This window comes from Lissotriton vulgaris, chromosome 4_2 (genome assembly GCF_964263255.1).
Source record: "Lissotriton vulgaris chromosome 4_2, aLisVul1.2, whole genome shotgun sequence".
Taxonomy (NCBI): Eukaryota; Metazoa; Chordata; class Amphibia; order Caudata; family Salamandridae; genus Lissotriton; species Lissotriton vulgaris.
In genome coordinates this window covers 2,838,339-2,861,247 of record NC_141692.1, presented here as the reverse complement: position 1 = coordinate 2,861,247, position 22,909 = coordinate 2,838,339, and the positions used below count along the sequence as shown (strand labels likewise).

Sequence of the window (22,909 nt, the reverse complement as noted above, 5' to 3'; positions counted from 1 at the left end):
TAAAATAGAGTGAGAACTAAATATACTGAGGAGCAGCAGGAACCTAGGAACACCGCACTGCCCAAGTTAGCTGGAAGAGAGATCAGAAGTACGTTGGCAGTGAGATCGCAAGAGGAGCGTGGCAGAGGCACAAGAAGCGGGAAGCTTCCACCACGTGCACCAGAGCCAGAAACCGAGGCGACCAAAGAGGAGGAGCACAGTAGGAGGGTGTCACTACCCCCGCAGAGGCCCTGGCGGAAGGGGAGACCGCAGAGAAGGGGGAGAATGAGAACTCCGACCCAACACGGCACAAGGAGGGAATGCAAGCGCGCCAGGCAGCCCCAGAAGCCAAGGAGGGGAACCGGAATTGCAGGCCAGAATGAGCGCCAAAGCATCGTCGCTCACCGCGCCGATTCCGTTCCTACCAAAGCCAGGCAAACTCCAGATGAAGTGGGAAGACTGGAGGGAATACTTCAAAAATGATCTCAAACTTTTGGAGGATGAAGCGGGGGAAGCCTTTCCCAACGCGAGGAAGAGAAGGATACTCTTACATAACCTAGGCCCGGAAGGGATAAGAGTGTTCATAAATCTACTGCCCATGACCAGACCATTACATTAGGCATTACAGACACTGCCCTAACCTTACTCAAGTCTTTCCTAGATGCCAGATTACAGCAAATCCATTGGGGAGATCTTCAATCTGGAGAGTTCTCTCTCCCATGCGGCGTACCCCAGAGGTCAGCGCTCTCACATACATTATTCAATCTGTATGTGACCCCTCTTGCAGTATAAATAAAATCACATGCTCTGCGTCTAGCGTCTTACGCAGATGACACACAATTAGTAGTGTCACTCTCTCAGACGGTAGAAGCCACAGCAGAGCGCTTTAGAAACTGTCTCCTAGACGTTAAGAGCTGGATGAGTGAGAACTTTTTAAAACTCAATACTGAAAAAACTGAAGTGATTGAGTTTCGTCAAAAACCTTCTATCTGGAGTCCCTGTGGTGGCCCCCAGAAGCTGGCACATGCCCAGTCCCGGCCATAAAAGTCAGGAACCTTGTTTTCATGATTGACAAGGAACTAAATTGTACAGCACAAATCAGTCAGGTTACATCAACATGCTTTTTTACAATCAAGGTTCTCCAGAAAATCTTGCCTTACATTCCCTTCACTCTGCGAAAAACCGTGATGGGAGCCCTAGTAATGTCCCGTGTAGACTACTGCAATGCACTGTACCTAGGTACGGGAGAAAAACAGATTGCAAAGCTTCAGTCAATTCAAAATGCAGCAGCCAGAGTCTTACTGGACCTTCTTAAGTGCCACCCGACATCTCAGGCCATACGGCAACTTCATTGCCTCCCTGTCAGGCGTTGAGTCCAATTTAAGGCCCTCTGTCTGGTCCACAAATCTCTAAATGGAAGAGGTTCAGAGGACTTCACTAATTTATTCCCTCGTTATGTGCCTTCTCGCACACTAAGATCTAGTAGCCAAGAACTAATCCGCTTGCCCAGAATGAGGAGAGTTTGTTGGGGTGGGAAATCCTTTTCCTACCAGGCAGCGAAACTGTGGAATACAATGCCCATCACGTTGCGATCTGACACGAACAGAACTAGTTTTAGGAAGGCACTAAAAACTTGGCTCTTTTCTATGCCCTAATAGCTTTCTGACTTTTCTTCCATTCTATAGCGCCAAGACGCCTCGGCATAAGAGAACTTTAAAAATAATTCAGTCAGTCAGTCAGTCAGACAGGCGGCGGATGACAATGTTTTCAAGCACGCCTTAGAGGATCTGGACAATCACTACCGTCCAGCGGTATGTGTCTCCATTGATCGTTTCAACTTCCAGCAGAGGAGGCAAGAAGTCGGAGAATCCATAGACGACTACGTCACAGCATTGAGAAGATTAGCCATTACATGCAAGTCCGGGGCACTTCAAGACGACTTTATAAAGGACCAAATCGTTATGCACACCACCCACAAGACGGACAGGATAAGCTGTGGGCACACGGAGAAGTGACGCTGAAAGAAGTTCTAGCGATGGTAAAGAAGGCGGAGCTGTCGAAACGATGTGCCGACGCAGCGAAAAGTGAGAACACCCAGAGAGCCATGGTGAACAGGGTGGATGATGCAGAGCAGTCAGGAAGACATAGATCAATGGCCAGAGACAACAAAGGAACCAACAGATGGGTAGGAAAACCAGGACAAGCGGGGAAACAGTCCGTGGATAGCAAAACCACGTGCTACAGGTGCGGAAGTGCAACCCACGCGGCTCAAGACAAACGCTGCCCAGCATTCCGGGCGAAATGCATGTTCTGTGGCCTAATAGAACACTACGAGAAAGTATGTCGCAGGAAAGGGAAGAGGTCGGTAGTGAAGTACATAGCACAAGACCAATCAGGAGGAGAAGAAGAGGAACTGGATGAAGAGGACCTAGTGTTTTGCATCGAGGAACAAGTGTTGGGAATAGACAATAAGCGCTCTAGTAAACCACGAGCTGACATGCTGATAGGGGGAGAGAAGATCAGGATCCTGATAGACTCAGGACACCCGTACACCATAGTCCAAAGATCAGTGTGGGAAGAGGAGTTCCAGCCCAGCCTTGGACTCAAATAGGAACCACCTGACATACGGTCGGTGTCGTACACAAGCAATCCGATCCCCATGGTAGGCTAAGGACCCTGAAGTTTGGATCCAGGGGAAGAACATCAGAGTGCAAACTGTACGTGGCAGAGAAGGGCCCCTCGGTGTTGGGGTGGATGGACCAAGGAGACCTAGGGATAAAACTGGACCCGGGAGGTGACGTGCAAGTGCTGCTGACAGACTGCGAGTGTTGGCCAGACCCGGAGAAAGTAAAAAAAGGCTTCCCGAAAGTGTTCGTGGAAAGGTTGGTAAACTGGAGAAATTCACGCACAAAATCCTACTCAAAGAAAACTCCCATCCAGTGTCCCACAAGCTCCGGAATATACCCATAGCGGTGAAGGACGCCGTGCAGAAGGAATTACTCAGATTGGAGGAGCAAGGAATAATTGAACCCATAGACAGCTCGGAGTGGCTGGTGCCCTTAGTTGTTGCAAGAAAACCCAACGGCAAGGTGCGTCTGTGTGTTGACCTTCGAGAGCTTAACAAGTGCCTGATAGTGGAGAAATTCCCATTACCCCGAATAGGAGAAATGCTAGCCAGAACAAGGGGAGTAAAGTGATTCTCCACCATTAACCTTGCGTCCGCCTATCATCAGATCGACCTGCACCCATCAAGCTGGAAATTCACGTATGCTATCAGTTCCGCAGAATGCCTTTTGGGCTGGCATCGGCTGCAGCGGTGTTCCAAAAGCTAATGCACCGCCTGCTCAAGGATGTGGAAGGCATCCAATATTTTCAAGACGACATCTTAGTGATGGAGATGGACCGAGAGGACCACGACAGGAAACTGAACAAAGTGCTGAGTGTGCTACAAGTGAGGTAATATAAATTCTATGGTCATGTTGTGTTCCCTAGCGAGTACCCCACCGACTCCATGTACGAGTTAAAAGTGCATGTAACTTCCCTCCTGTACCAGCTATGAAGACGCAAATACATTTGCGTCCAACGTTAACTTGTCCTCTTTCAGACCCACCATGAATGGGTTTGATGGTCCGTTCCTAAGTATGCTATGCCAACGTCTTTTTGAAGTGTACTCCTACGTTTTTCAGCCTGGCTGAAAGTAGGCCCTGAATCTCTGCCACCGAGCCTCTTTTCTGGCTTCTGACTGCGAGGGCCTCTGCCCAAGCAGCCCCCGTACCCGTGAACTCTGACTTACTTCTAGCGCGGCCCTCCGTGCTCAGCTCAGCCTGCTGCCTGCCAAGATTGACTATAACCTTCGAGTTATCTGTTTTCCTCCCCGAAGATACATTCCAGCCTGCTAGCTTCAGTAAACATCCTTCCTCAGCTACAGGGCTAAAGGGCCGACCTGTCTTTATGCAAGTAATTCATAGCCTCTGTTGCCATGCTTCCATGGAAGGCCCCATGCCCCACGCTTCTCATACAGACACTCAGGCGCTTATACACGCACTCACACCAAGTATAGAATAGCTTCTGCTCTAGAGACCTTTCTGCCCAGATAGCTCAGTTCCTAAACATCAGATATCAGATATGATAGAAGCACAAGTTGATCTGACATGCCAGACTTCTGTCTCTTTCCGTCAGTGTAAATGTCAAGTCCCCTGCACCCCGTCAATCACACGTCATGCAGCTGCGCGCGCATCCAAGCTTCCGATTTCTGCTGACATTGCAACATTCTGTTAGCACCACCCCTTGGTGCCACCCACTTGCGTCACCTATCAGTGACGTTTTCTAGCACACACCCTAGTTCACGCCTAGTTTACGCCTCTTGATGATGTACTAGCACCACGTGTATACTGTTATCTTGTCTTCTCTCAGCTGTTACGCCTCTTACATTGAACATTATGATGTAAATCAAGTATATAAGCTATGTATTGTCAATAAACGACGGCGCGCTCATCTATCCCTTCTGACATCCTGTGTGGTGGTCAGAACATGATATCCTGATTCCTTTATGAGGAATAAAACCCTTAGAAACTCTTACACCACGGACTCTGTTTTCCTTCTTTCCGATTGAGTTATTATTGATTAAGTACTTACCTGCATAGAAATTAAGAGAGTAAATTAATTATTTACATCATTTTGGCGCCCGAATAGGGACCCCTCCCCCACCTCACGCGCCGGAAGGTGCGTTGCAATCCGTGTCCCCTGCCATCAGTTAGACGGACAACACGTGTACTGGCAGGATTTCCTGCATCCCCCTCTGACACACGGAGGTGACGAAGACTGCGATCAGTGCCCAGACGAGGCGGTGAGGAGTGCGGAGGATCCCGACCAGAGCCCAGCCGAAGGAAGCAAGGTCCGAGGTGTGAAGAGGCCCACCAGTTTTCCGAAGTTTTCCGAAGTTTTCCGAAGTTTTCCGAAGTTTTCCGAAGTTCCGAGTCGAGTCCAGTCGAGTTTCCGAGGCCTTCTGTTTTCCGTGCTTCCCGGTGAGTACCATTGCTGGGTCGTATCTAGACGGGTTTGGGTACGCAAGTCCGGTCTGCACTGTTTTTAGGCAGTGTATCTGTACTGTTTAGCAGTATATAAAGTATTCCGAATTTCTGCACTGTTACAGCAGTGTATCTGTATCGTTGAGCGGTACATTCAGAGTAGGGGGAAGTTAGCTATGTCTTTAAATGTTTCATGTGATTAATGTCGTGGTATGAATGTGATTGTTTTTGTGCATTATTGTGTTTTTGTATAAATAGTTACAGTTGACATTAAGTATCGAGGATCAAGCATTCCAGTATCAAGTAGGCACAATGCCGTTTTTCAACAAATTAAAGCAGATAGGAACTAGGAAAGGGATGTTAGAGGAAGAGATTCCAATCCCCCCTAGGGACACTCCAGGTAATTTTATGTATAATAAACATGGCATAGACGCCATCCTGTATCTAGAGTTATGGACCGATTATACCAAGCACTTAGAGGAAAGATACCGATGGCCAGTTAACGGAACATGGGATGCCGAGTGCATCATAAAGGTAGAAGAAATATTACGGAAAAAGAAAGCTAGACAATCTCAGAAAGACGCCATAGAATTTTGGCGTAAGGAATCACGTAAACGTGCTGATAGAGCACTCCGTAGAGAAGACAGGCTTAAAGAATCAGAAAAGGCCCAAGAAAACGAATTAGTTACTGAGGGAATTCGAGTAAAAGTAGAACAAATAGATCGTATCCTAAATGGCAAAGTGAACAACATGTATCTTTTGGCCGATGGTACCCCTGACGCCATTTCAGAAATACCGAAAAATTTGCCGTCACCATTAGTTCCAACTAAAGTAATGCATAAGACTACTAAAGACATATTCCTAAATTCATATCTCGAAGATGTAGCGCCAGCTTACACCAATCTGCCTGTTCGTGCCCTGCCTACTGACAGGGCCGGGGGTGGTACTGCCCCCCAAGATCACTCTCAGCCGACACCGAAAAAGACTAGTCCCGTTCCGCCAGCTCCGCCACTTCCCTCACCTAAAACTGATCTGCCGAAACCACTTCAATCAGATCCTACTAAAAGACAAATTCAGATACTGACTACACACAGAGATAATGCCCAAGTTTCCGCTTCAGAAGGTGCGACCGCGGGTCTCCAGACCCCGCCACCGACTCACAGATTAAATCTCAGAGGTATGCAGAGTCCTTTTACGCACAGATCCCCCCGTTCTTCTAATTCATCCCGTCTTGATGCACTAAAAGAAAATATGTCAGTTTGTAGATATGATCCAGAACCTGGACAAGACGACTTAATGATATTAGCGTCTTTACGGTTAAGATCTGCTACTGATAGTTTGTTATGTTATGCAGGAATGAAGGAGCACCTAGATAGAATATATGAGTTCGTTCAAACGGGAAAGGACCCCGACAGTATTAAGGATGCCCTGGAGAAACAGAAAGTTACCATGCAAGCACTGATACTACGATTTTTCATAAATTGTCTAATAAGAGAATGAGACAGGCCCGGAACAGAGCAGAGTGAATTAGATGCATTGAACAAGTGGGGTCAAAATATAGCCGACGGAAAACATGACAGACAAAATTGCATAGAGGCCATGTATAAAAAGATTAAGAAAGCAGTGATAGCAGTACACGAGAAAGAGAAAGAAAAGGCTCCCTCCGAGGAGGAAGAAGAATCTGAAGAACCAGAACCAACTACAAGCACTATAGCATATGTAGGTAAGGGAACTTATCTTAGGAAGGGTATCCGTCCAGAAAGCAAGAGAGTTTTCTTCTCTGCCTTAACGAATCCGAATTCTGCTGAACATCAGTTCCAGGAAACTGATAAACGGCTTCGAGATCGAGTTGGGTACCATGTACTCAATTCTATGGATGAACAAGAACTAGCCCGATCAGCGGTATCATGGGCCGAAAATGCAAACATATATAATGATGACACGGTAGCACAGACATTTCTGAACCTCTCCCCCGACGAACAGAAATTAGCAGGTATATATATGATTCAGCACCTTCTCATTAAGTACAGAAAACATTATTCCGATCCAGGTCCCTTACATGAGACACTAGAAGCACTACTGATGGATAGATGGAGAGGCCTAAGCACTAAATTAGTTCAAATAATTCTAGAACAACGACGCAGATATGACACCTTTGTAAGTCCTGAATATGTTCCCGCCCCACCTCCAGAAAGGAAAATGTACCATATGCAGTGCGGGGGTGGTATTGAAAGTCAGAACCCCTTGCGAGAAGTGCACCCTGTTATGGGTGAGGATAAAATTTTGAAACGCGTGTATGTACACACGCCTCTAACTAAATTAGAACTGTTAGAAATGAAGAAATTAGTACCGTGCCATGATAAAGACCCTGCAGGTTTTCATAGAGAGCTCAAAGACATGTTACTGATGGGGGACTACACATATGATGATATCATGAAAATGTTGAAAGTATTATTGCCTACGGGTATATTCGAGAAATTAAAGGAAAAGGACTGGGAGGTGGGAGACGCAAAGATTGCCTGGGCAGAAATAGAGGATGAAGAAAAGAAACGGGTTCCAGGGTTAGGCCTTGGGGACAAAACTAAAGCATTACCAGGTTTAATAGTACAGGTCCTGCCCAGATTATTGACAACTAGAAAGGAGGATTGGGATGCAATCTCGTCCTGTAAACAGAAACATGATGAAGATACTAGCGACTTTTATTCAAGATTCGAGAAATGTTTTATTATCAATAGTGGCCTCCAGCCAAGTAGCGAGTCGTACCCACATCTTTTCGTATCAAAGTTAGTAGAGAATTCCCTACCGTTAGTTAAGAATAGAGTGTATAAAGTCGAGAGTACATGGCAAGCAAATACGCCATCCCAGATGTTACAAATGTTACAATAACACCAGAATAGAATTAGGGAAGAACAAGATCAGGAACAGAAGCGCATGAAAGACACGAAAATGAAAATGTTAGTAGCCCAGACGGTCCCATCCGACAGTCACAGGAAAGGTACGACCCAGACAAGTCACACTGCAGCTCCTGTTAAAGGGACATGCAATTATTGCAAGCAGCCAGGTCACTACGTACACGAATGTGCAGTTCTGAAACATAACATAGCGACAGGTAAAACTAAAGAGAGACCGCATCCGCCTAGACAAGACCATAACCAGCATCAGTCTACACAGAATACACAGCCCATGCATGCATCCGCACAGACAGCACAGATTGTAGCAGTACCACAGCCACAGCCCATTGCTGCAACCCAGCAAGTCTCACAACAGATGTACCAGTATGCCCAGTCTGCTTACCCCGAATATTCCCGATATACATGAAACAGCCTAGAGAGGGAAGGTGGCTTGCCTCTTATCGAGATTCCTGTAGATCAAGAAGGTCCTTATGTACACAGTCAAGTATTGGGGAAAGATAGAAAGTTTTTAATTGACACAGGGGCAAGTCGCACTACAATAAGTCATGACGAAGTTCCAGGGGCACCCCTCTCAGGCTCACAAAATGTTTCCCTTGGTTTTTCAGGACAACCTATTGTAAATGAAGTCTCAGAACCAGTTCCCCTGGCTGTGGGTCCATTATCACGTGTTACAGACCTGTTACTAACAAAATCATGTCCGGAGAATCTATTAGGAATTAAAACATTGAAGGCTCTAGGAGCTATAATATGCTGCTCCCCGGAGGGGGTTAGACTCTTTCTGCGGGATTTCAAGGGTCATTACGTCCTTCGTGAGTTTGACGTCAGATTGAAAAATGTACCTGATTACTTGTGGGCAAAAGGCCCAACTGATGTAGGATGTATGCACATTACACCATACCGCGTTACCCTCAAGGCAGGTGTTGTATTACCCAGAATCAGACAATACAAGTTACCACCCGATGCTGTAGCGGCTTTACTGAAAATCATTGAAGAGCTCATTGCCCAAGGAGTGGTCGTCGAGACCGACTCCAATATCTGTAATTCACCCATCATTCCGATTCTTAAACGTACTGATCCCAATGCACCGCCAGTATATCGGCTGGTGATTGATCTTCGAGAATTGAATAAATGCATTATCCCACAGTATCCTGTGGTCCCCGATATATCATCTCTATTGACTGCTATTGATTCAGAAGCAACGTTCTTTACTGTAATTGATCTCAAGAACGCCTTCTTCAGCGTGCCTATTGATCCAGAGAGCCAATATCTCTTCGGATTCTGTTTAAATGGACGCAGTTTCAAATTTTCGCGCGCACCTCAAGGATTCACAGAAAGCCCCAGCATCTATAGTCAAGCACTGAAAAGACAACTAGATTGTATTCAAATGCCAGTTAACACCGCTTTACTACAATACGTCGATGATCTGCTGATCACCGCACGAAGTGAGCCCGAATGTGAAAAAGCATCACTGACAGTTTTACATTTCCTGGCCGACAAGGGACACAAGGTGTCTCCTTCGAAGCTACAATTCTGTGTTCAGCAAGTTGTGTACTTGGGTCACTTACTGTCCAAAGTGGGGAGACAGCTCACTCCCGATCGCATTCAGTTAATTGTGAACATGCCGCAACCCAAGACACAAAAGGAAGTGCGGGCCTTCATAGGCCTCACCTCGTACTGCAGACAATGGATTCCCCAGTATGCATTTCTAGCTAAACCACTCATCCAGTTAACGACACAGGAGGCAGCGACTTCGACTGTCCTCCCTTGGACTCAGGAACACACACAAGCTTTTGAAGAATTAAAGAAAGTTTTATGCCAAGCACCAGTTTTAGCGACACCATGTTACAGTAAACCGTTTACACTTTTTGTTACAGAACGTGATGGTACAGCGTTGTCTGTCCTCACTCAAGACCAAGCAGGTTCACATAAGCCTTGTGCTTATTTTTCTAGTACATTGGATTCAGTAGCTCAAGCACTCCCTGCGTGCTTAAAGTCAGTAGCAGCAACAGCGTTAGCAATAAGACAAAGTGATTCAATTGTTTTAGGTCATCAGTTAACAGTTCAAGTACCACATTCTGTAGAGGTTTTGTTAAACAGAACCCAGACTCAACACTTAACTATAGCACGACTGACAGGTTATGAATTAACACTATTCCAGCCACACATAGAAATCAGACGTTGCAGCATCCTGAACCCAGCAACACTGTTACCTACAGTTATGACAGATCCAGCTCCGCATGATTGTATAGAAATAATTAATGCAGTAACTAAGCCTAGACGAGACTTAACAGATGTCCCATTGACAAATCCAGACCTGACACTTTATGTGGATGGTTCATGCATGAGAACAAGTACAGGAGAATTAGTGGCCGCGTACGCCGTGACCACTGAAACTGAAATTAAAGAAACACATCGTATTGACACCCTGTCTGCTCAAGCAGCAGAGCTCATCGCTCTGACCCGAGCTTGTATTCTAGCCAAGAACAGAAATGTTAACATATACACAGATTCCCGCTATGCCTTCGGAGTTGTACACGACTTCGGAGTCCTCTGGCAAGAACGAGGTTTTCTGACTTCTCATGGGGCCAAGATACAACATGGCCCCCTCATTCAAGCACTGTTAGAAGCAATACATTTGCCCTCGGGCATATCAGTCATGAAGTGTAAGGCACATACCAAAGTCACAGATTCTGTTTCCCAGGGTAACGACCTGGCAGACCAGACAGCAAAACATACAGCATTGACTCACACCCAGACTACTGATGTGACAAAGACAATAGTACAAACACAGTGTATGACAGTTAGAGATCCCGCCCTAGACGTAATTGACATCCAGACACATGCTACTCCAGAGGAGATAAAGAAATGGACTGAACTAGGAGGGATTCAGACAGATCAAGGTTGGGTGACGAAGGGAAAATCTATATGGTTTCTCCCCGACTCAATGGTTCAAGTCATGATAAATACAGCACATAGTCCTGCCCATCTTGGAGAGAAAGCCATGTTAGACAGTTTACAGAATCTCTGGTACAACAAACACTTACGAGCAGCAGCAAAACAGAAAGTGCGTACTTGCATGATCTGTTGTCAGTTCAATCCAGGTAAAAGCGTCCCTGTTGAGCAAGGTGGATTCCATCCTCCCGATCACCCTTTTGAAGTCCTCCAGATGGATTATATCCAGATGAATAGCTGTAGAGGATTTAAGTATGTTCTTGTAATCGTTTGTGCTCTGTCCCGCTGGACCGAAGCATACCCAGTCCCAGACTACACTGCTCCGACCACTGCCAGACAGTTGGTTCGTGAATTCTTCCCACGGTACGGTTTGCCCCGTGTCGTGTACTCAGATAACGGACAGCCGTTCTCGTCCGAGCTGATGAGACAAGTTTCCCTCTTGCTAGGATATCAGTGGAGGTTCCACTGTGTCCGACATCCCGAAGCAGCTGGCCTTGTAGAAAGGCATAATCAGACACTAAAAATCCGTCTTGCCAAGATCTGTCAGGAAAAAGGGGTCGACTGGATAGTCGCCCTGCCCGTGGCACTATTCTACATGAGGATGGTCGCCCACTCGAGATCAGGGCTATCCCCGTACGAAGTGGTCTTTGGAAGACCGCCGAATATGTGGGGGACGCCCGTTCCGAAAAAGATCACTGATATTGATTGTAACATGTTGACAGATTACCTTGCCTCCTTGATGTCTGCACTCCAATCATGTCGTTCACAGGTTGCCGCAGCCTTCCCTGACAACACCGATGTAAAGGCGCATGAGGTCCGCCCAGGTGACCTGGTAGTCGTCCGGAATTTCGACCGGAAAAGTCCGCTGGAGCCCCGCTGGAAGTCTCCAAAGACCGTTCTGCTTACCACCAGGACCGCCGTGAAAATCGAGGGGAGAAAGGGGTGGGTCCACACGAGTCACATCAAGCTATGCAATGAACTAAAAAACGGACTGAAACAGGACTCTGACTCGTCCACCCCCACCAAAGACTGTGTTGAAGCACAAGACGTTACTGTGCCTAAAAGAGAAAAGACTCCTCAAGAACTTTACCGAATGAAGCTTCGATCTAGCAAGTCAGACAGTTTAATTGTTTAAGTCCTCCCTTAGGTGAATCGGTTAAATAGTTTCTGACATGTATCCCCTAGATCGAGTTAGAGAGAGAGAGGAAAAGAGAAGAACATATTGCAAATCACTTCGTAGTCACTGCATAGTGACACTAATAATTATGTTTATTCTGAGTATTCTAATTATTATTGCCAGTATTCTGCTTCCTATGTACTGGCCTATTTTCAGGCGTGAACAATCTGCTTACAATGTCTCTGCTGAACACACTTTTAGTGAACTTCCTGCACATGAACTCTCTTACAGACTTGCGCTGCGCAACAATACATTCATTAGTATGTTACACCATTCCCATCAGACAAATAATGCTACAGACTGTTGGATATGTGGCCGACTCCCTCCCTACCAGAATTACAAGGGAGCTCTGCCCCTCTTTCCGTACCCATTCACTCACAATGGCTCCTGTGGAGCATGGTTTAAAATAATTAATTCCTTAGATCCTGATATCGCTGTTTCCGAAGGGGGCTGGGTTTGGGGAAACTTGAACTTAGTCCTGCTCAACGTCTGTTATCCTGATCAAGAAGGACTTCCCACTCGAATAGGAACTGATCTAGAAAATGAAGTATATGGATTAGGTAATTACACAATTAGCCTTATGATCCTCACTGTTGAATCTGAAACTGCTCCAGTTTTGCCCCATATGTTAGTATTACCAGTCACAGGTGAATTATGTGTTAGCAAGAAAGGTTCAGTACACGTAGGTCATAGTAAATGCACTACTGTGGTCGAGTTCAGTGACCATGGTAAATCGTCCTTTAAAGCTATCAGTCATTCCTACTTTGTTTGTGGTCATACCGCATACATACGTTTGCCTCCAGATTGGGATGGTACCTGTTACATTGCATTCCTTCTGCCACCTGTTTTCCTAGCTCCTCCTGATTACCATAGAAATACGAATCTAGCACCGAATAGACCCAAAAGAGATATTCCCCTTGTCGACTACACAGAAACGGCATGGGAACAGTACACTGATTTCAATAAAGGATTCTTTTTCTTCCTAGGACCTGTCCAAAACAGTAAATTAATACGCAGATTAACGAGAACACTTGAAGCAGTAGTGAACGAAACTGCCTCCGCTCTAGGTAACTTAACAGAGGAGCAGTCTGCTATACGGACTGTTGTCCTTCAAAATCGTCTCGTGATTGACGTCATCTTGGCAGATAGAGGTGGAGCTTGTAAGGTCATCGGGTCAAGTTGCTGTGTTTTCATTCCCCAAAATGCACCATCTGTCTATCAAGCTATCACCCGTTTACATAAAATTGCAAATCAGATACATCAGAATCCAGGCACCTGGACTTGGTCCGGTTGGTTCTGGACTACGTTGACAGCTTGGGGATGGAAGATCTTATCGTTCCTAGGCATTGGCCTTGTTATAGTATTCAGTTGTTGCCTATGCCTGCAGTGTGGGCCAGCGATATGTGGACTGTGTGCCACATCCTGCATTGAGCATTCCAGTTGCCTCTCAAACAGTCAAAGAAAGAAAGACGAACATATAATGTTACAAGAACAAACCGATCGATTTATGAGGATCGACATATCATGAAGGGTCCGTAGGGAACAAGGAGGGAATGAGGTAATATAAATTCTATGGTCATGTTGTGTTCCCTAGCGAGTACCCCACCGACTCCATGTACGAGTTAAAAGTGCATGTAACTTCCCTCCTGTACCAGCTATGAAGACGCAAATACATTTGCGTCCAACGTTAACTTGTCCTCTTTCAGACCCACCATGAATGGGTTTGATGGTCCGTTCCTAAGTATGCTATGCCAACGTCTTTTTGAAGTGTACTCCTACGTTTTTCAGCCTGGCTGAAAGTAGGCCCTGAATCTCTGCCACCGAGCCTCTTTTCTGGCTTCTGACTGCGAGGGCCTCTGCCCAAGCAGCCCCCGTACCCGTGAACTCTGACTTACTTCTAGCGCGGCCCTCCGTGCTCAGCTCAGCCTGCTGCCTGCCAAGATTGACTATAACCTTCGAGTTATCTGTTTTCCTCCCCGAAGATACATTCCAGCCTGCTAGCTTCAGTAAACATCCTTCCTCAGCTACAGGGCTAAAGGGCCGACCTGTCTTTATGCAAGTAATTCATAGCCTCTGTTGCCATGCTTCCATGGAAGGCCCCATGCCCCACGCTTCTCATACAGACACTCAGGCGCTTATACACGCACTCACACCAAGTATAGAATAGCTTCTGCTCTAGAGACCTTTCTGCCCAGATAGCTCAGTTCCTAAACATCAGATATCAGATATGATAGAAGCACAAGTTGATCTGACATGCCAGACTTCTGTCTCTTTCCGTCAGTGTAAATGTCAAGTCCCCTGCACCCCGTCAATCACACGTCATGCAGCTGCGCGCGCATCCAAGCTTCCGATTTCTGCTGACATTGCAACATTCTGTTAGCACCACCCCTTGGTGCCACCCACTTGCGTCACCTATCAGTGACGTTTTCTAGCACACACCCTAGTTCACGCCTAGTTTACGCCTCTTGATGATGTACTAGCACCACGTGTATACTGTTATCTTGTCTTCTCTCAGCTGTTACGCCTCTTACATTGAACATTATGATGTAAATCAAGTATATAAGCTATGTATTGTCAATAAACGACGGCGCGCTCATCTATCCCTTCTGACATCCTGTGTGGTGGTCAGAACATGATATCCTGATTCCTTTATGAGGAATAAAACCCTTAGAAACTCTTACACCACGGACTCTGTTTTCCTTCTTTCCGATTGAGTTATTATTGATTAAGTACTTACCTGCATAGAAATTAAGAGAGTAAATTAATTATTTACATCACAAGAGAAGGGCCTGACTGCTGTAAGGGATAAATGTCAGCTGGGCATGTCATCCATCACCTACCACGGACATGAGATAGGAGGACAAGGGATCACCCCAAAGAGAGAGAACGTAAAGGCCATCTGCGATGCCAAAGCTCCCGTCAGCAAAGAGGAGATGAGATCCTTCCTGGGGATGGAGCGAATATTATAGCAAGTTCGTTCAGCACTTTGCCACAAAGACACATCAATTGAGACAGCTCATAAGGGACAAGACAGCGTTCCATTGGGATGAAGAAGCGCAAAGAGAATTAGAAGAGTTGTAAAGAGTCTAAGCCAAGCGGTGCCGTTACATGGACATGATCCTCAGGGACAGACCATACTGACCACGGATGCCAGCGAGAAGGGGCTGGGAGCAGTCCTCGCGCAATAAATGGAAGATGGGACTGTGGAGACTTTCAGCTTCGCATTCAGAATGTTATCTCCCACAGAACAAAAGTTCAGTGTGATTGAGAAGGAAATGCTGGTGGTGGTATGGGCCATGGGAAGTTCAGACAGTTCCTGTGGTGTACGAGATTTAGTCTACAGACAGACCACAAACTACTGGTCAAGGTACTCACCTCGAGTGGGCATGCGACCGCCACCCCACGCATAGCCAAGATGACGCTGAAGCTGTTGGAGTACATGTACGATGTAGAATACATACCGGGGACGTGCAACAAAGTGGCTGACTACCTCAGTCGAGCCTTAGCCCTGGAAGAAGCGCCCACTCCATTGTTGGAGAATGAAGAGATGGTAGCAATAATGGAGGACTCAGAAAGAGTGATCAGCAAGCAAGAATGGCCACAAGTGTATGAGGAGGACGAGGACATAAAAGAAGTCAAAGAATGCCTAATCAGCGGTTGGCCCGAGAAAAGGCGGTTAAAGGAGGTGCTCAGAAATTTTATGAAGTGCGGGAGAAACTATCGATGAGCGACTCCGTAATCTTTTTGTATCGAGGTGAAAAAGTGGTGCCCCCCACGAGATTGATCCCGCTCCTGCTGAGCCAGCTACATGAAGGACACCTCGGCATTGTGAAAACCAAACTGCGGGTAAAGCAAATGTACTGGTGGCCGGGACTGGACAGTAAAGTGGAAAGGCACGTGAGAGACTGTGACCAGTGCCAAGGAGCGGACAAGATATTGAAACTGCTAAGGCCAGCATTGGGAAGATTCGAGCAGCCTCGCAACCCCTGGGAGGACGTATCAGTTGATATTCTGGGACCGGTATTGGATAACTAAGGGACGCCAAAGTACTTGTGTGTTTTGGTGGATAAATACTCAAAATTGCCGGAAGTCCATATGCAGGAAGAAATGGACTCCAACACAGTCATAAAGTTTCTCACCTCAGTGTTTCTGAGGGAAGTTATCCCGAGAACAATCCTGAGTGACAATGGACCGCAATTTATGTCCGAGAAGTGGTGCAAGTATACAGAGAGGAATGGAAATCAAAACCAAACACACGTCAGTGTACCACCCATCGAGCAACGGACAGGTGGATTGATTTAATCGGGTCCTCATGGAGTCCATACAAGCACCCCAGAAAAATGAACTGATTCAGCAGAGGGACAGAATGGTGAGCCCTGCAGAAGATGGTACGCGAGAAGCTTCCACACCGGTAAGACGTACACATGCTGGGAGAGCGGTGATCAGGCCTCCTAATTTCAGAGACTTTGAACTGGGGGGATGTCAAACCTGTGGACTCTAGCATTCTTTTGTATATGTATAAAAAGGGGATATTTTAGTGTTGCGCTCTAGTCCTTGCGGTTGCGTATGACCAATCAATCAATCAATCAATGATAGCACTTGTATAGCGCGCTACTCACCCGGAAGGGTCTCAAGGCGCTTGGGGGAAGGGGGCCGCTACTGCTCGAACAGCCAGGTCTTGAGTTGTCTCCTGAAGGCGAGGTTGTCCTGGGTCAGCCGAAGGTGGAGGGGGAGGGAGTTCCATGTCTTGGCCGCCAGGTAGGAGAAGGATCTGCCTCCGGTGGTGGCTCTTCGGATGCGTGGTACGGCGGCGAGGGCGAGGCTAGCGGACCGTAGCTGGCGGGTGGGTGTGTGGAAGGTCAGGCGGTCGTTGAGGTACTTGGGGCCCAGGTTGTGGAGAGACTTGTGTGTGTGGGTGAGGAGCCTGAACGTGATCCTTTTGTTGACGGGGAGCCAGTGCAGGTTCCTCAGGTGGCGGGAGATGTGGCTGCTTCGAGGGATGTCCAGGATGAGTCGGGCGGAGGCGTTCTGGATGCGTTGGTGTCTTTTCTGTAGCTTGGCTGTGGTTCCGGCGTAGAGGGTGTTTCCGTAGTCCAGCCGGCTGGTGAAAAGGGCCTGGGTGACCGTCTTCCTGGTTTCGATCGGGATCCATCGGAAGATCTTGTGGAGCATGCGGAGGGTGTGAAAGCATGAAGAGGAGACGGCGTTGACTTGTCTGGTCATCGAGAGGGAGGAGTCCAGGATGAAGCCCAGGTTGCGTGCGTGGTCTGTCGGCTTTGGGGCGGTGACTAGGGCTGGGGGCCACCAGGAGTCGTCCCAGGCGGAGGGTGATGGTCCTAGGATGAGGACTTCCGTCTTGTCTGAGTTCAGTTTCAGGCGGCTGTTCTTCATCCACTCGGTGACCTCTTTCATCCCTTCGTGGAGGCTGGTTCTGGCGGTGTCGGGGTCTCTGGTGAGGGAGAGGATCAGCTGGGTGTCGTTGGCTTAGGAGATGATGTTGAGGTTGTGTTGGCGTGCGGTGGCTGCGAGAGGTCTCATGTAGACGTTGAAGAGGGTGGGGATGAGAGATGAACCTTGCAGGACGTCGCAGATGACTTCGGTGGCCTCGGAACGAAACGGGGGGAGGAGGACTCTCTGTGTTCTTCCAGCGAGGAACGAGATGATCCACTTCAATGCCTTTTCTTGGATGCCGGTGTTGCTGAGGTGTTGGACTAGGGTGCGGTGGCAAACAGTGTCGAACGCGGCGGAGAGGTCCAGGAGGATGAGTGCCGCTGTTTCCCCGTTGTCGAGAAGGGCTCGGATGTCGTCAGTGGCTGCGATGAGGGCGGTCTCGGTGATGTGGTTGGCTCTGAAACCGGACTGCGAGGGGTCGAGGGATCCATTTGTCTCGAGGAAGGCGGCAAGCTGTCTGTTGGCGATCTTCTCGATGACTTTGGCAGGAAAAGGGAGGAGCGAGATGGGGCGGAAGCTTTTGAGGTCCGTGGGGTCCGCTGTTGGTTTCTTCAGTAGGGCGCTGAGCTCGGCATGCTTCCAGCTCTCCGGGAAGGTGGTGGTGTCGAAGGAGGTGTTGATGATGTCTTGGAGTTGGGGTGCGATGGTGGAGTCGGCCTTGTTGAAGACGTGGTGGGGGCAGGGGTCAGTCGGAGATCCGGAGTGGATGGTGTTCACCGTGCGGGCTGTGTCTTCGGTGGTCACTGCGGTCCAGGTGCGGAGGGTGGCAGTGGGGTGCGTTGTTTCGACGGTTGGGTGCGGGGATGGTGCGCCGAAGCTGTTGTGGATGTCGGCAATCTTGCGGTGGAAGAACGAGGCGAGGGAGTCACAGAGATCTTGTGATGGGGTGATGTCGTTGTTGCCGGTGCTGGGGTTGGACAACTCCTTGACGATGCTGAAGAGTTCCTTGCTGTCGCGGGCGTTGTTGTCCAGTCGATCCTTCAGTGATTTCTTCTTGGTGGCACGGATGAGCTGGTGGTGCTTGTGGGTGGCGTGTTTGAGGGCGGTCATGTTGTCAGTGGTCTGGTCGAGGAGCCAGGCTTTCTCGAGGGTGCGGCAGGTCTTCTTGGAGTCCTTGAGTTTGTTGGTGAACCAGGGGGCCTTCTTGCTTCTGGGTTTGCTGGGAGGGTTCTTCAGTGGTGCGAGGTCGTTGGCGCAGGTGGTCAGCCACTGCGTGAAGTTGCGGGATGCTTCGTTGGGGTCCGGTGTGCTGGCAGGTGGGTTCTGGCTGAGGGAGGTGGTGAGTTGGTCGGTGGTGATCTTGCTCCAGCTTCTGTGAGGAACCTGCTGCGGGTGGTGGTGGGTAGTGGTTTTCTGAAGCTGAAGTGGGCGCAGCTGTGGTCTTTCCAGTGAAGTCCGGTGGAGTGGCTGAAGGTGATGTGCTTGCTGGATGAGAAGACGGAATCCAGTGTGTGGCCAGCTTAGTGGGTGGGGGTGTTGACCAGTTGCTTGATTCTGAGGTTGGCGAGGTTGTCCAGCAGGGTGACGGTGTTGCGGTCCTTGTTGTTCTCCAGGTGGAAGTTGAGGTCCCCAGGAGGATGTAGTCGGTGGAGGGGAGGGCGTGTGGGCTGATGAAGTCTGTGATGTCTTCGCTGAATTGTCTGCGTGGTCCCGTGGGTCTGTAGAAGAGGGTGCCTCTGAGGGTCGTCTTTGGGTCGGTGTGAATCTGGAAGTGGAGGTGTTCGGCGGCGGTGTAGGTGTCGCGACACACAACGACGTGAGAGCAAAAAGAAGTGCGCATGCACAAGACCCTAAATGCGCATGGGTGAGCGACCAGAGCACAGAATACAGTAAGACGCTCAGCGCTCTTCTTGCGATAGTGATACATTTAAATAAACAGATTTCTCGTGACCTGCAGTGTTGTTACCTCATTTGCAGAGGTGAATGCACAACTTCACAATTACGACTATTAAGCGGCTTTAAATAAACTCCTCCGGAATTTCTCACAGAAAACTTCAGAACGCCAAGGTACTCAACTGTCAGCTGTAGCTTCACAGTTGAAGTGTGCAGAGTGTTCAAAACGCTACAGCATCTTGAACAGAAACAACTAGAACGTGCACCTCTCTTCATGGAGCGCATCGATGGAACATCCAGCAAATGTTTGAGAGCTAGCAGCCCAACCAGAAATGAGCGCAGGGATACCCTCCAGCTAAGCCCCAATCGCCGCCAACACAGGTATTTGGACCATTGTCTTCTTTTTAAAAGTGCAGAGGAGAAAATGACATTTGCTTTGGAACAAGGAGGTGAGGTACTGCATTAAAGGGACTGATATTTACCAGGCAGCATTAAGCCAAAAAAAGTGGTTAGTGCTGCATGATAAATATCACGCAGGCTTCTGTGCCACGGAATGTCACATAAAGTGACATTCCGATGGCACAAGGAGCCTCATAAAAGAGGCCCTGTATATGGCTCATAGGGTTAGTATGAGTTTACTGAGTGCTGTAAAAGACAGACATAGGTGCATCACCGCAGTGCTCAAGTGTGCATGAGGGTAGGCTGTGTGAAAAGGGAAATACACATAGAAAGATGAATCTCAGTGTCTGTAATATATCACAACAAAATATTCAGAGTAAAAAAGTACTAATCTAGGCTTAGAAATAAATAAAGGTTTGATGCAAGTCCCCCTGGAGGAGCCACTGTCTATGTACTTGTCTCTGCATCATGGTGCAGTAAGAGTCCACTTCGGCTCACAGAATGAAGCTCCCCCTCAAATGACAGGATAACTGTGTCTTTGCCTTGGTCCTACTTCACTCTCAGCAGCCTTTCAACTAAGTTAAGGCTCAATAAATACCACAGACATATCCACCAACATGAGTGGCTCTCATCTTTGAAGGGCATTTATTAAAAACAGTGAATGCTGACCAAAGGTGCCTCATGCGCATGCACGATCACCATCTTAGAATGGTCAACATTGCTTTTTTATGATGACTATCCACTGATAACGCTTGGGGTACTGGAAAATGAGTATGGGGCTTTGGAGGCAGGAGGACTCTGGGTGTGGGGTTTAAAAGTGGGATTCAAAAGGGGGACGGTGCAAGAAGAGAGCTGGGGACAATATCCCCTCCCAAGCACTGCCAAGAAAGATCTGCTGATAATAGTGGAAGGATACATCATTCAGGCAAAACTCTGAGACCAAAATGCTCATTGATGGGAAAAACACATGGACATGGAGGTAAGTCAGTGAAACAGAAGTAGGGAAGGGAAATTGACAAACAAACATCCAATCGTGAGGATGGGGCTGAACCAAAGCCCACTTTAATTCCCTATAATGCACTGGCAACAGTAGGTGTCATACATAGCTTAATCTTTCTGGACCCAAGACTTAGAACATGGACCAAAATGGAAACATTTGCAGATGTCTCAGGGCCCTGGAAAGCAATGGGCACAGCTGTGGGTCCTCTACCCAACAACTCTATGGGGTGCTCCTCTTCTCCTGATGCTGACTAGGGTGTTGATGGAGCATCAGGGCTCACATTGGTTGGGTATTTCGAGTTTGGAAACCACAGTATTTCTGATAGTGGAGTGGCAGCCGTGTCTGCTGTCAGAAACCTTTGGTAGGTTGTCTGTTCACCAATGCACCACCGAGCCACAGTAGGAGTCACCCTACCAGTTTGAAGGGAGGTAAGCTGTTAGAATTGTCCCTGATGCACAAGGAAAAACTCTGTGAATGATGTATGAGCAGAAATAACATGGTGGCCAACTTGCCATACTTGCATTTGCCACCCTGGCAGACACACTTTGAATGAAGACATTCCCGATAGAGTTGGACATCTCTAAATATGGTGGTTGGTCTTCTGCTAAAGGGGTGAAGGCTTATTTTTCACTCACCTAGTAATCTGGTGGTCTGTCAGCCACACAGTAAGTAACCCAATTTCTTATGATCTGTTTTTGCAGAGGTGCTATTTTGCATCATATTAGGTGGTATTATTTTGCTTTATTTCAGTGTTACTTTAATGCAGCAAAAAACATTTTTATATTATGTGTACAATAGTCAGTATGAAAAAATGGCTTTGATATGACAACACTGCACAGTCAGCAGAAGAAATGGTTCAACACTAGTGTGAATATATAATGTGGTGCTAAATACAATCATGACATGAGTTACCTCAGTGAAAAGAAACCAGACCTTCACGGTGAAGTATAAGAGGTTAGGCCTCTGATGCAGACATTGTCATGTATAAAACATATTCCTATTGTAATCTTAAGAACTGAATAGGATACTTGTTGGTACCTGCCATGGTCTGATATTGTTGATGTCAGCACAAGAGCCGGTTTTGAATGGTCCTTGCCCCGGCACACAGCTGATAAGGCTGTTCAATGCATAAGCAAAGGCGTACACTGCGGTGTAACCTTGGTAAGTGTAGCTAAGCTCATTCAGGTCAAATAAAGCCATGGCCTCTTCATCTAATGTTTCTTCCCCTGAACAAGGCACCCCTCTGCTTTCTTCGCCTTCCGTGGAAACACCACTAGTTCCATTGCTATCTGGAAAAATGCAATTAAATTCCTTCTTCCAGAACAGTTTTATAAATATGTCCTCAGGATAACTCAATGGATGTAATTTACGCAAAAAGTCTTCAAAACCCAGCATTGGCTCTGTGTAAGGTACAATTCCCAGAGATCCGTTCAGTATCCTCCAGGCCTGGTTGTCCAGTATCCAAGGTGTGATTGTAAAGGATGCTGTAAAGATCCAGACTTTGTTGTTAACATTCAGGTGATAAAGAGTTTCCAACAACAACTTGACGTGTATGTCAGGGCTGTGAACAATCACCACTTTGGCTGTGTGTCTCTGGATCATTTGTGCAAGTTGAAGGACCTTCTCCTTGGAGTATCGAAGGTTAATCTGCTCCATGAAGGCTACGCAACCACTGCTGTCCTCAATGCGTCTTTTAATGATTTGCCCTCCCTGTAAGCCCAGCTCATCATCAGACACGATCATACCAACCCATGTCCAATGGAAGTACCCAACGAGATGTGCAATGGCTGAGTTCTGGAATGAGGAGCTGGGCACTGTACGTAAAAATGATGGAAACTGGAGCTTGTCGCTGAGAGTAGAAAGCACTGATCCTTGGCTTATCTGTCCGAAACATAAGACAATTACAAGAGGGAAATGGTGAGAAAATCTTAGTTTCTACAAGTGCAAAACACACTGACACAGGTACAACAAAATATAAATCATGCATTATGTAGCACTGACTGTTAGAATCATCAATGCATGGGATGCCCTACAAGCATTCGCTAGAGTAACACTTCTTTTTCTGTAGCACAGAGTAAGGAACAAAATGTATCTCTGCAACAGTAAGTAGTCAGATAAAGGAACGAGCTAGACTTATGTAAAGTAATTTGCTGAAAACCCCTGCGATTGATTGAGTGTG

At 47.4% G+C, this 22,909-nt stretch overlaps 1 protein-coding gene across 1 annotated transcript in view; it reads right to left on the bottom strand.

The window, feature by feature from the left end:
* LOC147718092 (extracellular calcium-sensing receptor-like) overlaps positions 1-22,473 on the bottom strand; it is a 69,084-nt gene extending 46,611 nt beyond the window's left edge. Inside the window, exon 1 of the mRNA XM_086919242.1 lies at positions 21,769-22,473. Within this exon, the coding sequence (XP_086775368.1) occupies positions 21,769-22,473 (705 nt within the window). The remainder of the gene's footprint in view (positions 1-21,768) is intronic.
* Positions 22,474-22,909: the final 436 nt, after the last annotated feature.